This window comes from Artemia sp. Qi Xiang Cuo, chromosome 9 (genome assembly GCF_049724085.1).
Source record: "Artemia sp. Qi Xiang Cuo chromosome 9, ASM4972408v1, whole genome shotgun sequence".
NCBI lineage: Eukaryota > Metazoa > Arthropoda > Branchiopoda > Anostraca > Artemiidae > Artemia > Artemia sp. Qi Xiang Cuo.
Window position 1 is genome coordinate 10,016,513 of NC_142802.1, and position 24,193 is coordinate 10,040,705.

Genomic DNA, 24,193 nt, shown 5'->3' on the forward strand with positions numbered 1-24,193 from the left:
GGTGTTTTCTGGATAGATATTTCCCGGGGGTATTTTCCACTGTGGGTAGGTTCCAAGGGGTGTAGTTTCCAGGGGGTATTTTTTGGGGTGGGGGTATTTTTCGGAAGGGATGTTTTCCGGGGATAAAGCGCAAGCCACCAAATAATATATTTTAAGTTTAGAATTATTTTTATATGTTTAGCATGCAAAAGGAATTCAGTCAATGCAAACATGAGTTCAAGCGCTACTCTTCTCTTAGAATGCCCTATTCTTTAGTTGTTTCGTATGAAAAGTAGAGCCTATAGAACATTGTCCTTGGTAAAAAAAAAATAAAACTACGCAACTTAAATACATACACTCCATAAATTAGCTTTAGCCTAAATTTTACAATTGTTAGTCCTTCTAGAAAACCAAACTAAAATTCACAGGTCAGAACCGATTAAATATTATTGCTTTGTTATTCGTACTTTTAGCAAAAATTAAAATGCTTGCCGCTAAAAAATACAAAGCAAGTTTAATAGCAAAAATAATGGCATAATATCAAAAAATGGAAGGGGTGTTTCAGAAACTAAACTGATTTGAATAAAAATTGAAAGTTCTAGTGAAAGTTTTTTCAAAGATCAAAGTGACTGAAGGGCAACCAGCTGCCCTTCCTGCCAGTAACCTACAGACCTAACCTCTATGACATCAGGTCAAAATTTTTAGATAGCTTTTTTCAGAAACGTCGAAAGGTCTATTAAGGAAGTGACGAAAGTCGCCATTATCCCCTAAGTCCCAAATGAACCCAAATTATGCAAATTGCCTATTGTTCACAGATAGGTTTTAGTAGAAAGAGCGACCATGTTTGGTCTTGGCTGTCCCATCATCTAGGAGCTCTTAGGAATATAACGCCAGGGAAAGATTCATAACATTTCTGAAGAATATACTCTGGAAACAAAACACATAGGACTTCTGAAAATCAAAAGATACTATGGTAATTCACAAGACACTCCATGCTGCCAGGTTAACAAAACTGGGTATATGCAATATCCTTGGAATATATTTTGGGATCAAGTTGGAGGTCTCAGTAATTGGAAAAAAAAAACAACTGAAAAAATTCCTGATCATTCCATACCTAGAAAATAAACAGTTTGGGACGCTAAAAAATGAGGGATTAAATTGCATCTCGTCAATCGGCCTGAAAATGGCGTTTATGGATTTGTTGGTTAGACGGACTGCATTACAGAAACAAACAAATGAAAACAATTTAGGCTTTATCTGCTTATGACACCTGAAAATGGTTCGAAACTTTGCTTTGTCTCTGATAGGCATGTAACTTATAGTGCATGTAGACAGGACTAGGTCGAGTTAAATGAAAACAAAAATATTTTAAGATTTGTTAGTTTTGCATGTGGCAGCTGAATGGGGCAACAAATTTTGTTCGCTCAGATTTGCTTTATCAGAAAATTTAACACAGACAAGGGAACCTCAGTACAGGTTCCCTTGTTTCAATAAAAAAAAAAAATGTATTTATTCATGCCGCCTAAAAAAGGCCCCAATTTGTTTTGTCTCCAATCAACTAGTAGCTTATTGGGCATGTGTTCTGGTTAAAAAAAAAAAAAACTCAAGAGGAAAAATGTTTATATACAAAAATGAGTTGGATCGATTTGTGAAACCCCAAAAGGGGCCAAACACTGTTTTTCTTCAATTAGTATGAAACTTTAAGGGTAATTAGACTAGATCAAGGCGATTTTAACGACAAAATTAATTCAAAATTTTCCGGTTCACTGAGTATTGAGAGAGCTAAGAAACAGGCATAGCCTAGCTTTAGAATCAGAGTTATATCTTGAATCTAAATATGAAGTTCATTTCCATTACAAACTTACTATACGCCCCCTCCCCTCTCTGAAGAATCAAAATATACCCTGAATTGTATGTATGTACTGGGTTTTTCCAGATGTCACTATTTTCTTGACATTGTTTTTACGGTTCATGAAGACACTGGGAAATTCAATGCATATATACAATTCAGTGTTTTTATTGAGCTAGTAGGGGAGGAGGGGATAAAGTAAATTTGTGACGAAAATGAATTGTATATTTGGATCCAGAATGAAATTCTAATTCTTAAGGAATGTCTATTTCTTAGCTTAATCAGTAATTAATGTATTAAAATTTTACCAAATAAATTTTGGAAGGAAAGTGTGATAGCATCAATTCTTAGCATTAGCAATCGATTTTTTTTTACGGTCATCTGCCTCAATTTTTCAAGCCATATAGACGCCTCAATTACAATTTCAGGACCAAGAAAACCTCAATTAAGACAAATATTTTGGAAAAAAATATGTTTTTATTTATTCACGAAGTATTTTTTCCTTGTTTTTAGACAAAGAAACAGAAAAACTTTCAATAAATAACTTCAACACGCATTAACTAAAAAAGGAAAAAGTTACAATAAGACATAAGAAATTCCTGTGAATGGTTTTTTCGACGCAAGTAATGAGTAACATTAAAATTTTAAAACGAACAGAAAATATTCCGTATATGAGAGGAGTTGTCTCCTCCTCAATACTTCGCTCTTCATGCTAAAGTATTTTAGTACTTTAAAAAAAGTAATTTATTCTAATTAAACGGCCCATGTGTTTAGCGTAAATAGCGAGATGCTGAGGCATTTTAGGAGAGAGCAACTCCCATCATATAAGAAATAATTTCTGTTTCTTGTAAGTTTTAATATCGCTCCTTGATTTCAGGTAAAAAAAAAACTTAGTTTTTTTTTATCTAATTGCGGAGAATTTTTCAAATAATGCCAGGACACCCGGCTCCCCTTCCTTCAACCCCCCCCCCCCCAAAAAAAAAGAAAACAAAATCATAAATCTAGAGTTCCGTCCACACAAAATCCTCCCTCTGGAAAAATCACCCAGGACAATTCCATCCTCGCTGAAAATTCCCCCGGAAAATTTCTTGCGGACGATTCCGAATGAAAAATTCTCCGCGGCATAATTTCATTTGCAAACCCTTCGATTTCTGATCGTTTCTCAAATCATGCCGGAAGTCTCCCACTCCGTGGGATTTTTCCCGGAAATTCTCCCCTCCACGGAAAATTGCTTCCGCAAAAAAAATTCTCCCATGGAGAATTTCTCCCGTGGAAAATCCCCCCCATGAAAAAAATCATCAAGAAAATTCCAACCCTTCTGAATATTCCCCCAGACACTCCCCCCGGAATATATCCCTATGTAAAATTGAGTCGGCAAAGAGAAAGTAAGAAAAATAAAAATAATTTCGCTTAGGAATTCTTGCAAGTTCCCAAGTGTAAAGTTTTCCCTAGAAAATTCAGCCCCGGAATCTTCCGTCATGGAGAATTCTCTCCTTGGAAAAACCTCTCCCTCGAATCAGAAAATCCCCCCCTCCGCTTAGAACATGTTTTCAAATAAAAAATACCATACGTAAACTGCGTGCAACAATTTCACAATTTACAGACCTTTCCCAAGAGGCTACAGGGGGTCATGTTATCCCCAAAGGTATAGTTCTGTGACTTTCCAACTATTCTGAACAAAATGATTATCTCAAAATTTTGGCAGGACAATTTTCGGGGAAAAGGAGCTTGGGAGGGGGGCTAGTTGCCCTACAATCTTTTTGGTCACTTGAGAAGGGCACTAGAACTTTTAATTTTTGTTCGAATGAGCCCTCTCCCCATTTTCTAGGAATATTGGTTCGATACGATCATCCCCGGGGAAAAAAATAAACACGCATCCGTGATACTGCTCTGGCAAACAAAAGAAAAAAATTCTACATTTTTGGAGATGGGAGCTTCAAACCTCTAAAGTATGGTTCTCTGATACGCTGAATTTGATAGTGTCATTTTCATTAACTTGATTTTTTGGGTGTGTTTCCACCCTTATTCAAAAATCGGGTAAATTTTCTCGGACTCGTTGCTTTTGATGAGTAACAGTAAACTTAATGAATCCTATATATTTGAATCAGCTGAAAAAGCCAGTTCTTCTGATATATCTATTGATATGAAAATTTCTTTTTTAGGGTTTCGGTTACTATTGAATCGAGTTGCTTCTTACTTACAGTTCGTTACCACATACTGTGATACTTTTGTGATATTATTTTATTTGGAGAGGTTTTGTCTAATTTTCTCTTTTCTGTGTCCAATTTTAAAATTTAATTTTCTGTTTCTTCTTGAAAGTCAAAGTCAATTTCGCTTGCAAGTTCGAATCTTTGGAAAGATCAAGTCCCAGTTTGAGGGTTTCTTGTTTTGAAATTTTCTTATATTAATCAAAAATATTTAAACCCAAGGCGCTATACAGGATTTTGATTCTGGAAGGAAGTATTTTTTTGAGGGGGTTACTAAAAAAGACTTCAATAACACATCAAAATATCTTCATATGCAGAGTCGGAAAACAATTAGGAGGGGGGGTCAAACCTGTAGCCCTTCCCCTGGACAGGGCCTTGTTTAAACTATACTTTTTCAAATTACAGATTCAAACAAATCTTCCTCTGGCTGAGATTGTCATCAGCGCTGGTTTTTTCATGGTATACCTTGTCGAAGAAATTATTCACGTGTTTACTGATCGATACGTAACGAACAAAACGGAGGAGCTAAACCGTGTAAATTTGAACAAAGGTCAGGACAGGGATGAAGAAACCAATGAAAAGAAACAGGTAACTATAAACACATTGAGCACTCAAAAGTACTAAGTATTTTTGTAAGCAGATTTGCAGCAGAGTGGAAAGAGGAAGGTGTTTAGAGGGTTGAGGTTCATTTCTTCTTCGTGGAAGATGTAACAACGCTTATTTTAATGTCTCATTTTTCTGTGTATATAAGAAATTTATGCCCTAATCAACAGCAGCACTGTTCAGGCACGTAAGAAATATTATATTTGGCTAGTGGTCAATAATAATAATAATAATTTTTTAGGGGGAGGGGATAATAAAAGAATTATTTGATGATTTCAAAGAGGAGCACCATACAATTCAATAAAACTTAGGATTGGGGGGGGGGGGGTTAGGCTTCTTCTTTGAGAAGCATGCGTTCCTGGCACGGTTAAACATCAAGAAGTGAAATATTCCTATAAACTGACTTGTACTTACGTAACCATAGGAGAAAAAAGTTTCTAAGCTAATTAAACTAAGAAACCAGCAAACGTGTCAGTCAATTTCTGCTTTGAAAGCAATCGTGTGACGTTATACAACGGATATTTCTTGATGCAAGAAACTTGTTATTACACAGTCAGATAGTTGGTTTTTGATCTTCGTAAAAGAGCACACACTACGTTTTTTTTGTAGCTTTCGGATGACTAAGCTTTACCCTTCTTTTCAATTTAAAAGAACAAAATCAGTTTTAAGACGAAAAAATTTCTAATTATAAATATTTTTAATATTGATATTTGATTTACAGACAGATTCTGGCGACAAAAAATCCAGCGGAAAGTTTAACGGTGTGCATGTTGAGAGTGGAAGCAATAGCAGCGAAAGTATATCTTACAGTAATTCAGTATCAGAAGATAGTCATGAGCCCATCGGTAAGTATTGACTATGCTTTCAGGTGCTTCAATTACGGGGAGAGGATAAGGGGGTCAATTTCCCCCTAGATTTTGAACAGTACATTTTTTGGTATTTACTTAAAAAAATTGCAGTTTTCATTGAAGAAAAAACAAGCAAATTTTCCCTCCTCCACATTTAAAAAATATATTCTCATCCCTACATTTTCGCTAATTGATGTCCCAGCATGTCTCAAAAAGTAGCAGAGAGTTTACTCGTAAAAATTGTAAATAAAAAATTTCGGGTCTGTGTACTCTCTGAATATTTAAAACAGCTCGTGATAATGAACTATGGCTCAATAGTAACCGAAACTCTAAAAGAAGAGTTTTAATAACAGTAGATACATCAAAGAATCAAATTTTTATGCTGATCCATAAAATTCAAAGTTCATTACATTCAACGTTACCCACCAAAAGTTACGAGCCTGAGAAAATTTGCCCAAATTTTTAAAAAAGGGGAGACACCCCCAAAAAGTTAAGTATCCTTAATGAAAATCACACCATCAGATTCAAGAGATCAGAGAACCCAATTGTAGATGTTTCAAGCTGCTATGCACAAAAAAAATGGGATTTTGTATTTTTTGCCGGAAAAAAGATCACGGATAGCCTTTCTTGTTTGCTTCATTTTTTCTCTAGGGAGCAGTCATATCGAACCAGTCATCCTAGATTCTTGAGAGAAGGTTCATTTGATCAGAATTTGAAAGTTCTGGTGCCCTTTTTAAGAAAACAAAAAGATTGGAGGACAGCTAGCCCCCTTTCACGCCCCCTTATTCCACAAAGTCGTCCGATCAAAATTTTGAAATTGCCATTTTGTTCAGCATAGTTGAAAGGTCCAATAACTATGACTTCGGGGATAACATATCCCGCCACATGCATTGGAGAAAGGGCTATAAGTTGCAAAATTTATCCATTGGTTACGTATAGTATTTGCTATTTTGGAGTCTACTGACATCTTTTTTTGAGAGGGGGCTAGGAATTTTCTGCTTCGTGGGATTAACTACGGTGGAAATTTTCCGCGAGAGCTATACTCCACTGGGGAGGGGGGATTCCCAGGAAATATTTTCCCCGGATGGGGGATATCCGACATGATTAGAAAAAACAATTAGAAATTAAATTATTTTTCAAATGAAAGTGGGCTAAGACGTTTTAATGAAAGATATCCAGAGGAAACTTTCAGCAGGGTTGGGATTTACTGGAAGATTTTTCCCGGGGGAGGTGGGATATTCTGCTGGAGAAATTCTACATGTGGAAATTTTCCACGGGAGCGGTATTCCACTGGGAGTGGGGGGATATCCGGGAAAAATTTCCACAGAGGAAGGAAATCCAATATAATTTAAAAAACGATCAGTACCTAAAGTATTAGGTACTTTCTTCAAATGAAAGTATGCTAAGAAAAACTTTCAGGCGGAATCGTCAGAAGGAATTTCCCTGGAGGATTTTTAGTGAGAATGGAATTGTCTGGGGAGAATTTCTGAGGGGTGGGGGTATTTTACGTCAGGAAAACTTTTATATCTGTGAGGGGAGGGAATTTTCCATTGAGGGAATCTGGATTCCTCAACATTACATGAAAAACGATCATAAATTAAATAAAAAAATAAGTTTTTCAACAGAAAGTAAATATCATTATTTAAACTTAAAACGAACAGAAATTATTTCGTATATGAGGGGTGATGCGGCCTCCTCAATACCTCGTTTTTTTACGCTAATGTTTGATTCTCACCCCAATTTTCTGAGAACGACTCCCTAAATGTAAGGGCCGTTTAATAAAAAGTTTTTTTTTGGCAAGTTCTAAAATAGCTTAGGTTGAAGAACGAGATATTGGGGACGGGGCAATCCCACTTATATGCGGAATACTTTCTTTTCGTTGTAAGTTTCAATATTGCTCCTTACTTTCAGTTGAAGATAAAACTTGTTTTTTTATTTAATTTTGCAAAATAATCAAGCAGGTTTTTGAACAGATTGAATTATTTGTCTCTTCAGAAATTGTATTTCGTTGTCAGGGTAGATTTTGTTCAGCACTATTTAACCTGGGTTTTAAAGGGAGGGTTTATTTTGCTGTTCAGAGATACGAAATAATTTGATGCGGTTAAAAAATTCTTCACAATAGAACGCTAACAGAATTGAAGCAAATTGAACTATAAGAATTCCACGGTATATGAGCATTGACAAATTTGTTTTATATATATATATATATATATATATATATATATATATATATATATATATATATATATATATATATATATATATATATATATATATATATATATATATATATATATATATATATATATATATATATATATATATATATATATATATATATTAATACTTTACTACATTTACTTTTTGCACCACGAACAAAAACGAAATTGCATCGTCAAGCCTTTTTTTAGGTGCAATTACGGAGGTAAAGGGTATATCCCACTCCCGATTTTGAAAAAAACTTATTTTTAGTATTTTCTTTTAAAATTGCCGTTTTGGTATTTTCACTGAAACATAAATTTTTTTCAGTATTTCATTGAAAATATTAAAAAAAAATATCCCCTCTAGATTTTGAAATTTCCTCTCCCCCTCCACCGTTTCTGATAATTAATGCCATTGTTCAGGCATCCATCTCAATTCTCCAACTATGTAAGAAAGTTAAGAAGATTTTTTAAAAAGTCAAAATAGGCTGCTGGAATAGAAGCACTGAAAATTGCATAATATAATGAATGTTCATTTCAAGTCTCCATTTCCAAAGTCTGTCTTCTTAGTTTTGTTTTTGTTCTCTTTCACGGTTTACTTTATTTCAAGTCGTTTCTATACTGTGTAGGCGTGTTCAGTTGCCATACTGTGGTGACGTTTTCAGTTGTCCTTCCTTCATTTTTCTTTACGTTCCACTTTGTGGACTACATGCCTTGCGGCTACCCCCTATTTTATAATGGAATTTTACAAAATGTCCTTAACTAGATTGATAGGATGTTGAATATAGACGTATAGGTTACAATATTTTTTATGCTCTTTACCTTTTTTTTATGGCTTGTATTCTCACTTTGTCTTGACTCATTTTCAGCTTCATATCTGATAGATAGCCGGTGTATATCCCAAACGAAATCTTATATTTGACGGAATAAACGGAATACTTCCTCTTAAAGTAAAAAGAATATAAAAAAAAAAAAAAATTACCCGTCTTATGTAAAAGAAACTTTGCATCAATTTGCCAATAAATAAAATATAAAAATTGTCCGTCAATTTGCCCATCGAATCCCCAATGAATAAAGAATAAGAATTTGCCCATCAATTTACCCAATAGAAACATTTTGATCATCTTAGGTCTATAGACACCTGGTAAACAAATAATAAAATCTCATAAAAAGGATTTTATATAATTAATCTTTTGGTAGTTTCAAAATTCTGTGTTTTATGGAAGTATCAGATTTTTTCAGGTTAGCTCGCTAGACTGTCGAAATAAATAAGCAAAACTAATCAGTTAAATTACACAATGCTTGTAAAAATTCGAAATTTAATCTTCTGTTGATTTTCAAAAACAACTGAACCTTCAAAGAAAGCTATTTTCTTAAACTAATTGGTGCCATATTTTTTTTCTCATAGTTTCCTGATTTTTAACCACGTTCCTTTTTTTTAATTTGGAAGAAGTTACTACCAAAATGGCATAACTGAGTACGGAGGTATTTTTCAGTAAAAATTGAATTTCTGATTCTCCCTAGTTTTTAAAGACATGTATGACTGCAATCAATAAAACTAAAACAATTAAAAGAATTAAATTAAGATTTAATTTTCACTTTCCTCTAAAATTCAATTTTTCATCATTTTTGTTTTATATATTTAGTTATATGAACAATTCTCATGTTTCTAATTACCTAGCCTCATGCTCGTATGTCTATCTATCCTGAAAAAATGTAAAAATCTTTCTTCACACAAGACGTTTTCTTAACCTCGTTTGACCTTAAAAGCGCATTAAAACATTTTAAAGATTCAATACGTTTGCCATGGATTTTGCTTTGAGATTTGGTCGTTAAATTGTCACCATTGCTGTCGCTAAGAAGTTGAATATTATTTACTTTCAAAAACCTGTAAAAGTGGAAATGTATGTATAAATTTATTTCCCATCATAAATGTAAAATACAACACTGATGGAGTATAAATAAATAAAATGGAAAAAAAAAAAAACAAATAAATTCTGATAAATACAAACAAAACCAAAACAGAGCAAAACAGACAAGAAAAAAAAAAAAAAAAAAAAAAAAAATACAAATAGGGGCAATTATCAATAAGTAAATAAAACAAAAAATTTATTTCCCGAAATACACAAATGATGTAAAATCGGAGTAAAACTTTATACGGTAACAAATTACATAAAGGCACTAAACAAGGTATTCGTCGGATCCAGCGACTTCTCAAATCGCAGTCTCCGTTCCGCGATTGCTTTAAAAGGATCTGTGACCCTATATACAGAAACCAGGCACCGGTTTCTGGCCTAAAGAGGTATGCCAAGGAGGAACTTGGCATACCGAAAAAAACAACGTTCGTAGCGTCTTCTTATCCGAGATAATTAATATACTCCAAAAGGGTGAAAGAGCAAGCAAAAGGGGCATAGCAAATGCATTGTAAATTTTTGATAATATACTTCTTTTGTATCGAGCTTTACAGGGAACAAGCATACCATATGTCTTACGAAGCTTCGAACCAACAAAGTCTAGCAAAAGCGATCGGGTATGCCTCAGATCACTCCCAATCGGAAGTCCAAGGTAACTGATACTTGGCGATAGAGGTATCGGATGACCATCTAGACAAACATTATTCGGGGAGGGCCGGTTACGCGATTTACCAAATGCGACAACCTCACTCTTCTCAGCATTAAACTTCAATCCTATTTTCCTATACTCAATACATAAAATATCAAAATTTTCCTCTATACCCGAGACAGTCCTGCTGAGATTCAATATATCGTCAGCGTAGTTCAGAAGCGACATATCAAGGCCTCGGTAGATAACTGTCGTGCGAACTTTCTTCTGGGCCTCCAGGACACTGTTATTATATAGTGGGGGTGAAGATACACCCCCCTGCCTAATACCTTTCCATACACGTATTACACACTTCGAAATTGCAAAACCATCTCGTGTCGGCACTTTAATAACAACATACAGTTTGCTGTACATATTCCTGTAAACACGTAAAATTGAGCGATCAAGACCACGATCCTTAGCGCTGATTAAAAGCTGAGGATGAATTCCCGAGTCAAACGCACGCGAAACGTCGTGACCGGCAATAAGAAGAATATCGTCTTTCTCTTCAACATCAACTAAAACATTAGCAATAACTCTATGTACATGTTCACGACTGTAACCATTTTTAAAACCGAACTGATTTTCTGGTGTCGAACAGACTTCTGTTATCTCATCAATAACTATCAGCTCTAGCAATTTACACATTACCGAGGAAACCGTGATTGGCCGATATGAACTGCAATTACTTTTATCTTTTCCTTTCTTAACCACCGGGGTTACAACACCAGCACAGAACACATCGGGGACTAACCCACAGTTGAATATAGTTTGGAATAGTAGACCCAAGTGGTGCAACAGATTTATACTTCCGTGCACGAGGTGCATACCGCATAACTGATCGATTCCACATGACAATTTCTTTTTCATTTTTAGAATGCACTGTTTAATTTTTTCCAGACTAACCGTGAAACTGGGACCCGAATCACAATCACCCAGAGTCGCAACAAGCTGCGTAGAGAAATCTTCTTCCAAAACGGTATCTGGGGGTGAAAATTCACTAGTATAATATTTAACCCATTCTTGCTCTGATGGTATCTTTTGATCACTTGACTCGCAATCACCTTTCTTCTTTGAAATGAACTTCCATATTTCATTGGGATTTCCTGACAATCTTTCACTATATCCATCAATCACAGCTCTTTTGTGTTTAGTAAGAATTTTAGAAAACTCACGCTTGGTGTAGAGTCTTACATCATTCACAGCGCCAGAACGGGGTCTACCACAGCTATTCCACAGACGGTACCAAAATTTGGAAGACTCGCACGCGTGAGCCAGCTCTGGATTAAGAGACCACTTAGGAACTTCAGACCCCACGCGCACTTTGCGTTTGGGTACAGCAGCTGTTTCGGCACACCGCATCGCATGGGTAAGCTCAGAGCAGTATATGTTTAGAAGAATCTGCTTTTCACTGACTGATATTTTAGCGTTCTGCTGTAGTAACTGGACCGGTATCTTGATTTTCGCCAAAACGCTATCAATAATACTAGAATATGCACTAGGGTTGACTTTATTCCATTCGGATTTAAAATACCACTTCCTTTTCCTTGGGTAGCTGATTTCAGGCATAGCAATTTCAAATGAGCAGGTTATAGGGAAATGATCGGATACCGATAAGCCAGTATCGACACGGCTAACACTAAGTGATTTCACACTGTTCGAGCAGACGAAGAAATCCAAAGAGCTTGTTGAGCCTGACTTGTGCACATATGTGAAACAGCAGTCATTTGGTACGGGGTGCATGTCGGCAAGAGCGGGCAACAGGATTTGAGACCTTGCGCTATTACTATCGTTTAAGTCACAGTTAAAATCTCCCACAACAATCACCTGCCCATGCTTATCATGACAGTCCTGAACGGAACGCACCAGATGGGAGCATGCAACACTGAATCTCTCCTCTGAAGCAATGTCGGGGTAATCGGTTGGGAGATAAACAGAGAATACGTAAGCTTCACCGATTTTTACAGCCACAAAACATTCATATTGACTAAACAGCTGGACAGCCAGGTGAGAATTAACGAGTATGGCAACGCCACCTGATGGTCTTCCTCGACCCGAAGCCACAGCAGGCACCGAAAATACTTGAATAGTGTCACTGAACTTCAGAAGAGAAACCGAGGATGTCGACAGGAAGTGCTCCTGCAAACAGAGCACATCGTTGCAACGTAGCGCACTTTCGAGAAACGGTAGCTTTTCAATAACATTTCCGTTAATGTTCCACGAGCAAACAGTAAGTTGGGGAGCAATCATTTACTAGCCATGATTTTCATTGCTACTGGGCATTTGATACTAAAGCAAGGATGGTCCGCAGAACTGCATAGTGCGTATGTCACAGCATTATTGCACGGATCCTCTTTCGAATTTTTATGACAAGCAGCACAGCGAGAGCACTAGGTATCATTTTTGCACGTTTGAGCTGCATGTCCCAACTGTTGACAGTTATAGCAACGCATGGGCAGGAATTTATACTCCTGAATTCGGTGTTTCTCAAAGCCAAAGGTCACAGGGTTTTCCATTGCTTTGAGTAAGTGCATCTTACTGTCGAAAAGCAGCTTGAACGATTGAGTTTTTCGTATCCTTTCTGCTTTAACACAGTTCTGAATCAAACCACATAGATCAATGTCCTCGATATCATCTGGGATATGACGTATAATACCAAAGCATGAAGGCGACTTCAATTTAGCATCCTTAACTGCATTAGCAAGTGTAGTCGCGGCGTCCTTATCATCAAGGACAATCCGCCACTCTTTCTGAAGACGTTTCAGGTCCATAATATGAGAACAACAAGCGGCATCCGCGAGGCTCTCAATATAGCCTTTGCGGTCATCCGGCTTTACAAGACCTTTCGCTGGTTGTTTCAGGATAACCAAGTACGTAGGTTTAGGCTGAGAAGTGACACTGGGGACCTGAGGCACAAAGCTAGGCTGAGACTTTAGAGTGGTTATATGTTGTTTAAGGTCTTCAACACTACTGCAGACTTCGTTCAGTTTCCTGGTGAGAGTAGCAGTAACCTCACCAGGAATTATCGGCACTTCATCCGGTTCATATATGACAAACTTAGGAAGAGCTATTTTCTTTTCGTCACACTGCCGAACAGCTCCGATCAGATCAGTCACAATATCAAGCGCCTTGACACGCTCTGACACACGAGTAGTCTTTCCAGCCATCGGCCAGATAATTTCCTTGGCTTTCAACAGTATATCAGTCTTATAATATTGTGTCTCTTTCTAGATAATATCTACACGTGCGTTTCCCGCCATAGTAGAACGAAAAACAAAGTTCAGGACAGGATTATAAATCATTTTTATCTCTCTCGAATCAGTAACAAAGTTCCCCAATGGCTGATATGGAAGAGAGTCGAAACAACACAGACTGTGGGCAGGGCTGACTGCTCGGAGCGTACGTCGATCACCGGGAGCACGGGACGCGTCGAGACCTGCTCACCTGTTCCCTGCAATTTAAGGCTAATTAACCGGCAGGTACCAATACGGCGCTACCAGCAGGTTCTCACCCCTCTTCTGCTTGGTCCCAAGCGATCCAACCAGTCCACAGAACTTCACTTATTAAGAAGAAACATACACATATACACACGCCGATTATGACCTTTTTTTTCGCACCCGAAAACCAAACACACAAACACGAATGGCAATGCTGCGCGGCCAAAAATCACGCAATCAGCGCGTGCGCAACCAATAAACACACCGGATTCCTAAAAAATGGCTCTTCTTAACTGAAAAAAAAAGTATGCACTTACTTGGAAAATCACAATTATAAAACTGGTTTCAAAATTATCCCAAAAAAATACCAAAATCCTATTAAAAACTAGTGAAATGACAAAATATATTTTCCTTATTTGTTTCACCAGGGTTGCCACTAACCCTGGTGTAATTTTGTAAATATGAACTTTTGGTACAAAGCCAGTGTAATTTTGTTATTTAACTGTAACTTAAGTTAAAATTGATGGCTCCTTACACATTCTTCCATAACCCTTTTATATCAAATAAATTTGATTATATACAGTATAATTCCTTAAAGGTATATAAGTAGTTCAGATGCCGAAATTGATTAACTGTGTATATAGGGGAAATTGACAAAGAGCACGTTTTTGCCAAAATGAGCTAATCATTAGCATTCTGAATCTTTAAAGGTAGGAATGAATTTTTCTTATGCATTGTTAGTTTTAGTTGTTGTCCAAGTTCCATACTTTGATAAATGTGTGTCCTTTAAAGGATTTTTTTTAAACCGTCAAGGAAATCGAAATAAATCTTTTTTGCCCTCGTGATTGTCGTAGGTCTATTGGTTAAAAAACTTTGAAAACACACCAAAAAAAATTTTATATTCATTTTTGTTACGCTTTTACATCTCATAAGAAACATGTTGAGGGGTGTGTGTGTGTCAAACTCCCTATTCCCGTCCCCTGGATACGGTCTTTACATAAAGTACCTTCAAAAAATGAAGCCCAAAAAATACAAATTTTGAGGTTCCAGAAAATTTAACTGCGCAAAATCTCAGGGTCAGGGGGGATATTACAGGATTTTTCCTCATTAGTATAGGGGAGGAGGTTCATCACTATATATATTTACATTTCTTCCTTAGGATTTCGTATGGAAAATTTTAAGGGGAAAGCCCCTTCCCTGCTTATCTTCATACATGGGCATTGTGCAACTATGCATATATAACATCTAAGATGATTTCACTTAACAAAAACAAAAATTTAACAGCAATTTAATTCCATTCTTATGTTAACAGGTCACATTATACCCCAGACCCTTACAAAAGATGATCCTAAGTTATTTATGATATTTTCTTGAGTGTTCCTTCTTTTTGTATAGTGGCTGAAAACCATGATTTTCTAAGATTTTTTTTTTGCAATATATGAGGTTTAAAGGGCAGTCCCATATTTTCGTCAGTGTTGCCATTTTGAATGGTAAGAATGAATAAGCAGAGTTATTTTTATAACTAATAAGCTAGTTATTTTAAATTTTTACGACGGATCTCGTCCTTAAAAATTCAAACATCGACAATCCGTAGATTTCAAAAAACTACTGCACCTTCAAAATAAAGCTACATCATAACAGCTATTAACAGCTTAGATAACAGCTATTAACAGCCTAGATAACAGCTTATTTTTTGCTGTTGATTTTTCACCCAAGTTTCTTTTTTATTTAATCTAGTACCTAAAATTGCCAAAAGCTGCATTGCTGTACATGAAAATCTCTTCTATTTAAAATTGAATTTCCAGTTTTTCCTAATTTTCCAAGAAATGTGTGGTCGTGTAAGATTCTGCTTAACTAATTCAAACAATCAAATTTTATTTCACTGTTCTCGGTATTTCATACTTTACTTTTTGCCTCAGGGCACTTTTCTATTCCCTGACTTTGCTCGACCTGAAAGCTCATTAAAACACTTTGTTAAATGTTTACATTTGCCGAGGAATTTCCTTTGAAATGTGATTGCTATACTGTCTCCCTTGTTGTCGCTAAGAAATTGGTTTTAGAACCGCTATTATCTTTTAGCGTAATGGCTAGTGATGCTAATCATATTTGATGCTCTATTTTGACTGTCACAGTACTTAATTAAAATTTGGTAGTTTTGGCAAGAAATTGGCTTTAAATCATTATTATCTTCAACCTTTACATTTAAGTTATGCACTCATTTCCCTCTTAAAGTACCGAGGACATCAAATCAGATCTTTTTTTGTCCCCGGGACTATCGTAGGTATCTGTACCTAAAAACCCTGATTCTCGAAGGATTTTTTCCAGTTTGTTTCAATATTGTAAAGATATTTAGGTAATATTACATTTTTGTCAGTGTTGCCACGTTAAATTGTGAGAAAAATAAAGCTAGCTTAATGCTAGCTTTATAATAAAAATTCCGTCCATAAAATTCCGTCCATAAAAATTCAAACATTAACAGCCTGTTGATACTTATAGATATCCCCACCTTAAAAAAACTGTACCGTATTAATCTGTTTAGTGCCACATTTTTTTTTAGCTTTTTTTTTACTCATTTTTCACTTTTTTTTGGATTTGGTGCAAAAAAAACTACCAAAGCTGCATGCTTAGGTCTTTTTCATTGAAAATTGAATTCCTTGTTTTTTCTATTTTTTTAACATGTATATGGCTGTATAAGTTTCCATATTATTAATTAAAACAATCAGATTTAATTTTCACTTTCCTTAATACTTTGATGCCTAATTTCTGTCATCGCTAAGGGCTGGTAAAAATTTGGGACAAGGTAATGCCATTGAAGCCATATGTAGTCCCTGAAGCAATAAGAACGTTTTTATTGATAAGAGGATCTGCACTTACATTATAATTTTAAATTTTACATTATATTTTTACATTATAATATGTACGTTTTTTTGCCAAGAGGATCTGCACTTACATTATAATTTCAAATTTTGAACCATATTTTTATATTTTACATTATTATTCGAAGGTTTTTATTGCCAAGAGGATCTGCACTTGCATTATAATTTGAAATTTTAAATTATATTTACATTATAATATGAACGTTTTTATTGCCAAGAGGATCTGCACTTAGATTTTAATTTGAAATTTTACCTTATATTTTTAAATTTTACATTATAATATGAATGTTTTATTGTCAAGAGGATCTGCACTTACATTATAATTTGAAATTTTACATTATATTTTTACATTTTACATTATAATATGAACGTTTTTATTGTCAAGAGGATCTGCACTTACATTATAGTTTGAAAATTTACATTATATTTTTACATTTTACATTATAATATGAAAGTTTTTATTGCCAAGAGGATCTGCACTTACATTATAATTTGAAATTTTGAACCATATTTTTATATTTTACATTATAATTCGAAGGTTTTTATTGCCAAGAGGATCTGCACTTGCATTATAATTTGAAATTTTACATTATATTTACATTATAATATGAACGTTTTTATTGCCAAGAGGATCTGCACTTAGATTATAATTTGAAATTTTACCTTATATTTTTAAATTTTACATTATAATATGAATGTTTTTATTGTCAAGAGGATCTGCACTTACATTATAATTTGAAATTTTACATTATATTTTTACATTTTACATTATAATATGAACGTTTTTATTGCCAAGAGGATTTGCACTTACATTATAATTTGAAATTTTACATTATATTTTTACATTTTACATTATAATATTAACGTTTTTATTGCCAAGAGGATCTGCACTTACATTATAATTTGAAATTTTACATTATATTTTTATATTTTACATTATAATATGAATGTTTTTATTGCCAAGAGGATCTGCACTTACTTTATAAATTGAAATGTTTCATTATATTTTCAAAATTTACATTATAATATGAACGTCTTTATTGCCAAGAGGATCCGCACTTACTTTATAATTTGAAATTTTACATTATATTTTCAAATTTTACATTATAATGTGAACGTTTTTATTGCCAAGAGGATCTGCACTTACTTTATAATTTGAAATTTTACATTATATTTTCAAATTTTACATTATAATATGAACGTTTTTATTGCCAAGAGGATCTGCACTTACATTATAATTTGAAATTTTACATTATATTTTTACATTTTACATTACAATATTGACGTTTTTATTGCCAAGAGGATCTGCAATTGCATTATAATTTGAAACTTTACATAATATTTTTACATTTTACATTATAACATGAACGTTTTTATTGCCAAGAGAATCTGCACTTACATTATAAATTGAAATGTTACATTATATTTTTAAATTTTACATTGTAATTATGAACGTCTTTATTGCCAAGAGGATCCGCACTTACATTATAATTTGAAATTTTACATTATATTTTTATATTTTACATTATAATATGAACGTTTTTATTGCCAAGAGGATCTGCACTTACATTATAATTTGAAATTTTATTTTATATTTTTACATTTTACATTATAATATGAACGTTTTTATTGCCAAGAGAATCTGCACTTACATTATAATTTGAAATTTTACATTATATTTACTTTATAATATGAACGTTTTTATTGTCCAAAGGAACACTTACATTAAAATTTGAAATTTTACATTATATTTTTACATTTTACATTATAATATGAACGTTTTTATTGCCAAGAGAATCTGCACTTACATTATAATTTGAAATTTTACATTAAATTTTTACATTTTACATTAGAATATGAACGTTTTTATTGCCAAGAGGATCTGCACTTACATTATAATTTGAAAATTTACATAATATTTTTAAATTTTACATTATAATATTAACGTTTTTATTGCCAAGAGGATTCGCACTTACATTATAATTTGAAATTTTACCTTATATTTTTACATTTTACATTTTAATATTAACGTTTTTATTGCCAAGAGGATCTGCACTTACATTATAATTTGAAATTTTACATTATATTTTTATATTTTACATTATAATATGAACGTTTTTATTGCCAAGAGGATCTGCACTTACATTATAATTTGAAATTTTACATTATATTTTTATATTTTACATTATAATATGAACGTTTTTATTGCCAAGAGGATCTGCACTTACATTATAATTTGAAATTTTACATAATATTTTTACATTTTACATTATAATATGAACGTTTTTATTGCCAAGAGGATCTGCACTTACTTTATAATTTGAAATTTTACATTATATTTTCAAATTTTACATTATAATGTGAACGTTTTTATTGCCAAGAGGATCTGCACTTGCATTATAATTTGAAAATTTACATTATATTTTTACATTTTACATTATAATATGAACGTTTTTATTGCCAAGAGGATCTGCACTTACATTATAATTTGAAATTTTACATTATATTTTTATATTTTACATTATAATATGAACGTTTTTATTGCCAAGAGGATCTGCAATTACATTATAATTTGAAATTTTATATTATATTTTTACATTTTACATTATAATATGAACGTTGTTTATTGCCAAGAGAATCTGCATTTACATTATAATTTGAAATTTTACATAATATTTTTAAATTTTACATTATAATATGAACGTTTTTATTGCCAAGAGAATCTGCACTTACATTATAATTTGAAATTTTACATTATATTTACTTTATAATATGAACGTTTTTATTGTCCAAAGGATCTGCACTTACATTAAAATTTGAAATTTTACATTATATTTTTACATTTTACATTATAATATGAACGTTTTTATTGCCAAGAGAATCTGCGCTTACATTATAATTTGAAACTTTACATTATATTTTTACATTTTACATTAGAATATGAACGTTTTTATTGCCAAGAGGATCTGCACTTACATTATAATTTGAAATTTTACATTATATTTACTTTATAATATGAACGTTTTTATTGTCAAAAGGATCTGCACTCACATTAAAATTTGAAATTTTACATTATATTTTTACATTTTACATTATAGTACAAAGGTTTTTATTGCCAAGAGGATCTGCACTTGTATTATAATTTGGAATTTTACATTATATTTACATTATAATATGAAAGTTTTTATTGTCAAGAGGATCTGAACTTACATTATAATTTAAAATTTTACATTATTCATTATAATATGAAAGTTTTTATTGCCAAGAGGATCTGCACTTACATTATAATTTGAAATGTTACATTATATTTTTACATTTTACATTATAATATGAACGTTTTTATTGTGAAAAGGATCTGCACTTACATTATAATTTGAAATTTTACATTATATTTTTACATTTTACATTATATTTTCACATTTTACATTATAATATGAACGTTTTTATTGCCAAGAGAAATTTTACCAAGAGGATCTGCACTTACATTATACATTATAATTTGAAATTTTGAACCATATTTTTATATTTTACATTATAATTCGAAGGTTTTTATTGCCAAGAGGATCTGCACTTGCATTATAATTTGAAATTTTACGTTATATTTTTACATTTTACATTATATTTTCACATTTTACATTATAATATGAACGTTTTTATTGCCAAGAGGATCTGTACTTACGTTATAATTTGAAATTTTACATTATATTTTTACATTGTACATTATATTTTCACATTTTACATTATAATATGAACGTTATTATTGCCAAGAGGATCTGCACTTGCATTATAATTTGAAATTTTACGTTATATTTTTACATTTTACATTATATTTTCACATTTTACATTATAATATGAACGTTTTTATTGCCAAGAGGATCAGCACTTACATTATAATTTTAAATTTTACGTTATATTTTTACATTTTACATTATATTTTCACATTTTACATTATAATATGAACGTTTTTATTGCCAAGAGGATCTGTACTTACGTTATAATTTGAAATTTTACATTATATTTTTACATTGTACATTATATTTTCACATTTTACATTATAATATGAACGTTTTTATTGCCAAGAGGATCTGCACTTACATTATAATTTGAAATTTTACATTATATATTTACATTTTACATTATAATATGAACGTTTTTATTGCCAAGAGGATCTGCACTTACATTATAATTTGAAATTTTACATATATTTTTAAATTTTGCATTATAATATGAACGTTTTTTATTGCCAAGAGGATCTGCACTTACATTATAATTTGAAATTTTACATTATATTTACTTTATAATATGAACGTTTTTATTGTCAAAAGGATCTGCACTTACATTAAAATTTGAAATTTTACATTATATTTTTACATTTTACATTATAATATGAAAGTTTTTATTGCCAAGAGGATCTGCACTTGTATTATAATTTGGAATTTTACATTATATTTACATTATAATATGAACGTTTTTATTGCCAAGAGGATCTGCACTTACATTATAATTTGAAATTTTACATTATATTTACTTTATAATATGAACGTTTTTATTGTCAAAAGGATCTGCACTTACATTAAAATTTGAAATTTTACATTATATTTTTACATTTTACATTATAATACAAAGGTTTTTATTGCCAAGAGGATCTGCACTTACATTATAATTTGAAATTTTACATTATATTTTTACATTTTACATTATAATATGAACGTTTTTATTGCCAAGAGGATCTGCACTTACATTATAATTTGAAATTTTACATTATATTTTTACATTTTACATTATAATATGAACGTTTTTATTGTCAAGAGGATCTGCACTTACATTATAATTTGAAAATTTACATTATATTTTTACATTTTACATTATAATATGAACGTTTTTATTGCCAAGAGGATCTGCACTTACATTATAATTTGAAATTTTGAACCATATTTTTATATTTTACATTATAATTCGAAGGTTTTTATTGCCAAGAGGATCTGCACTTGCATTATAATTTGAAATTTTACATTATATTTACATTATAATATGAACGTTTTTATTGCCAAGAGGATCTGCACTTAGATTATAATTTGAAATTTTACCTTATATTTTTAAATTTTACATTATAATATGAATGTTTTTATTGTCAAGAGGATCTGCACTTACATTATAATTTGAAATTTTACATTATATTTTTACATTTTACATTATAATTTCACATTTTACAATTATAATATGAACGTTTTTATTGCCAAGAGGATCTGCACTTACGTTATAATTTGAAATTTTACATTATATTTTTACATTTTACATTATAATATGAACGCTTTTATTGCCAAGAGGATCTGCACTTACATTATAATTTGAAATTTTACATTATATTTTTACATTTTACATTATAATATGAACGTTTTTATTGACAAGAGGATCTGCACTTGCATTATAATTTGAAAATTTACATTATATTTTTACATTTTACATTATAATATGAACGTTTTTATTGCCAAGAGAATCTGCACTTACATTATAATTTGAAATTTTACATTATATTTTTACAATTTACATTATAATATGAACGTTTTTATTGCCAAGAGGATCTGCACTTACTTTATATTTAAATTTTGAATATTTTTACTATTATATTTTCAAATTTTACATTATAATGTGAACGTTTTTATTGCCAAGAGGATCTGCACTTGCATTATAATTTGAAATTTTACATTATATTTTTACATTTTACATTACAATATGGACGTTTTTATTGTCAAAAGGATCTACACTTACATTATAATTTGAAATTTTACATTATATTTTTACATTTCACATTATAATATGAACGTTTTTATTTCCAAGAGGATCTGCACTTACATTATAATTTGAAATTTTAAACCATATTTTTACATTTTACATTATAATTCGAAGGTTTTTATTGCCAAGAGGATCTGCACTTACATTATAATTTGAAATTTTACATTATATTTTCACAATTTACATTATAATGTGAACGTTTTTATTGCCAAGAGGATCTGCACTTAAGCATTACTCAATTTGAAATTTTCACATTATATTTTTACATTTTACATTACAATATGGACGTTTTTATTGTCAAAAGGATCTGCACTTACATTATAATTTGAAATTTTACATTATATTTTTACATTTCACATTATAATATGAACGTTTTTATTTCCAAGAGGATCTAATTTCATTATAATTTGAAATTTTAAACCATATTTTTACATTTTACATTATAATACGAAGGTTTTTATTGCCAAGAGGATCTGCACTTGCATTATAATTTGAAATTTTATATTATATTTACATTATAATATGAACGTTTTTATTGCCAAGAGGATCTGCACTTACATTATAATTTGAAACTTTAAATTATATTTGCATTATAATATGAACGTTTTAACTGTCAAAAGGATCTGCACTTACACTATAATTTGAAAAAATGACAAATACAGTTTTGTTACTTTTCGCGATTTGTAATAGGCAGTAGTCATCATCATAGTCATCATACTTCCCATCTTCATGGTATTCCACTTGAGGGTGACGACAGTCTAGAAGCGACAATAAGAGGTCTTTTAATCATTGTGGCTTTGTGTTTGCACGAGATATTTGAAGGGATGGCCATTGGGCTAGAAGATGAAACCAGTGGTGTTTGGCAGATATTCACAGCTGCTGCTTCCCATAAGTTCGTAATTATTTTTTGCATTGGACTTGAGCTGGCAATAACAAGGATTCGTTTGGCTGTAAGTTATTATGCATGCTTTTTTTTCTCTTCTTTATACTTTCCTAATATATCGCACAAATCTACAAATTGCTATTTCAGTTGAATTTCAGGGTTTCCACCTTTTCCCTTTCTGTTTTTCTTGGATATTTATCTTTTATAGTTAGTCATTCTTAATTTTTCGCTTAATTTATCAAATCATATATCAGAATCTATGATGAATTTTACACTTTTATTTTAAATTCCTATTTTCTTATATTATCTTGTTTCTTCGTTCTTACTACCCTCACATTATTTATTTGAAATTACTAAGCAAACCTTCTTGCAAACCTACAAGTTTGTTGGAAGAAATATTTTCTCATTCAACAAGGCAACAATAATCAGCCTCAATCATATTAAATAAATCGTTTTAACCTTACATGACACTCTTTTAATCTTATGATAGTATACGATAGAAAAAAACAAGATTTTTCAACTGAAAGTAAGGAGCAACATTAAAACTTAAAACTAACAGAAACTATTACGTATACGAGGGGGTTTGTCCCCTCCACAATACATCGCTCTTTACACTAAAGCCTGAATTTGGTTCCAATTCTTTAAGATTGGCCCCTGGATCACAGATTGACACTGGATCTGGATCACATTAACCCCTGGGCCGTTTAATTAGAATACATAGCTGTTTTGAAAGTACTAAAAAACTTTAGCGCAAAGAACGAGGGGGAAACCGCCTCATATACGTAATAATTTCTGTTTGCTTTAAGTTTTGATGTTGCTCCTTACTTTCAGTTGAAAAAACTTGTTATTTTTATTTAATTTCTGATCGTTTTTAAATAATGATGGGAAATTCGGCACCTCCTTCACGGAAAATTCC

The 24,193-nt window shown here is 32.0% G+C and overlaps 1 protein-coding gene across 1 annotated transcript in view; it reads left to right on the top strand.

Moving 5' to 3' along the window:
• The window catches only part of LOC148948299 (zinc transporter ZIP1-like), a 52,737-nt gene that overhangs the window by 10,013 nt on the left and 18,531 nt on the right, over positions 1 to 24,193 (top strand). The window contains exons 2-4 of the mRNA XM_089093875.1: positions 4,441 to 4,623; positions 5,360 to 5,483; positions 23,085 to 23,344. Coding sequence (XP_088950001.1) covers positions 4,441 to 4,623; positions 5,360 to 5,483; positions 23,085 to 23,344 — 567 coding nt within the window. The remainder of the gene's footprint in view (positions 1 to 4,440; positions 4,624 to 5,359; positions 5,484 to 23,084; positions 23,345 to 24,193) is intronic.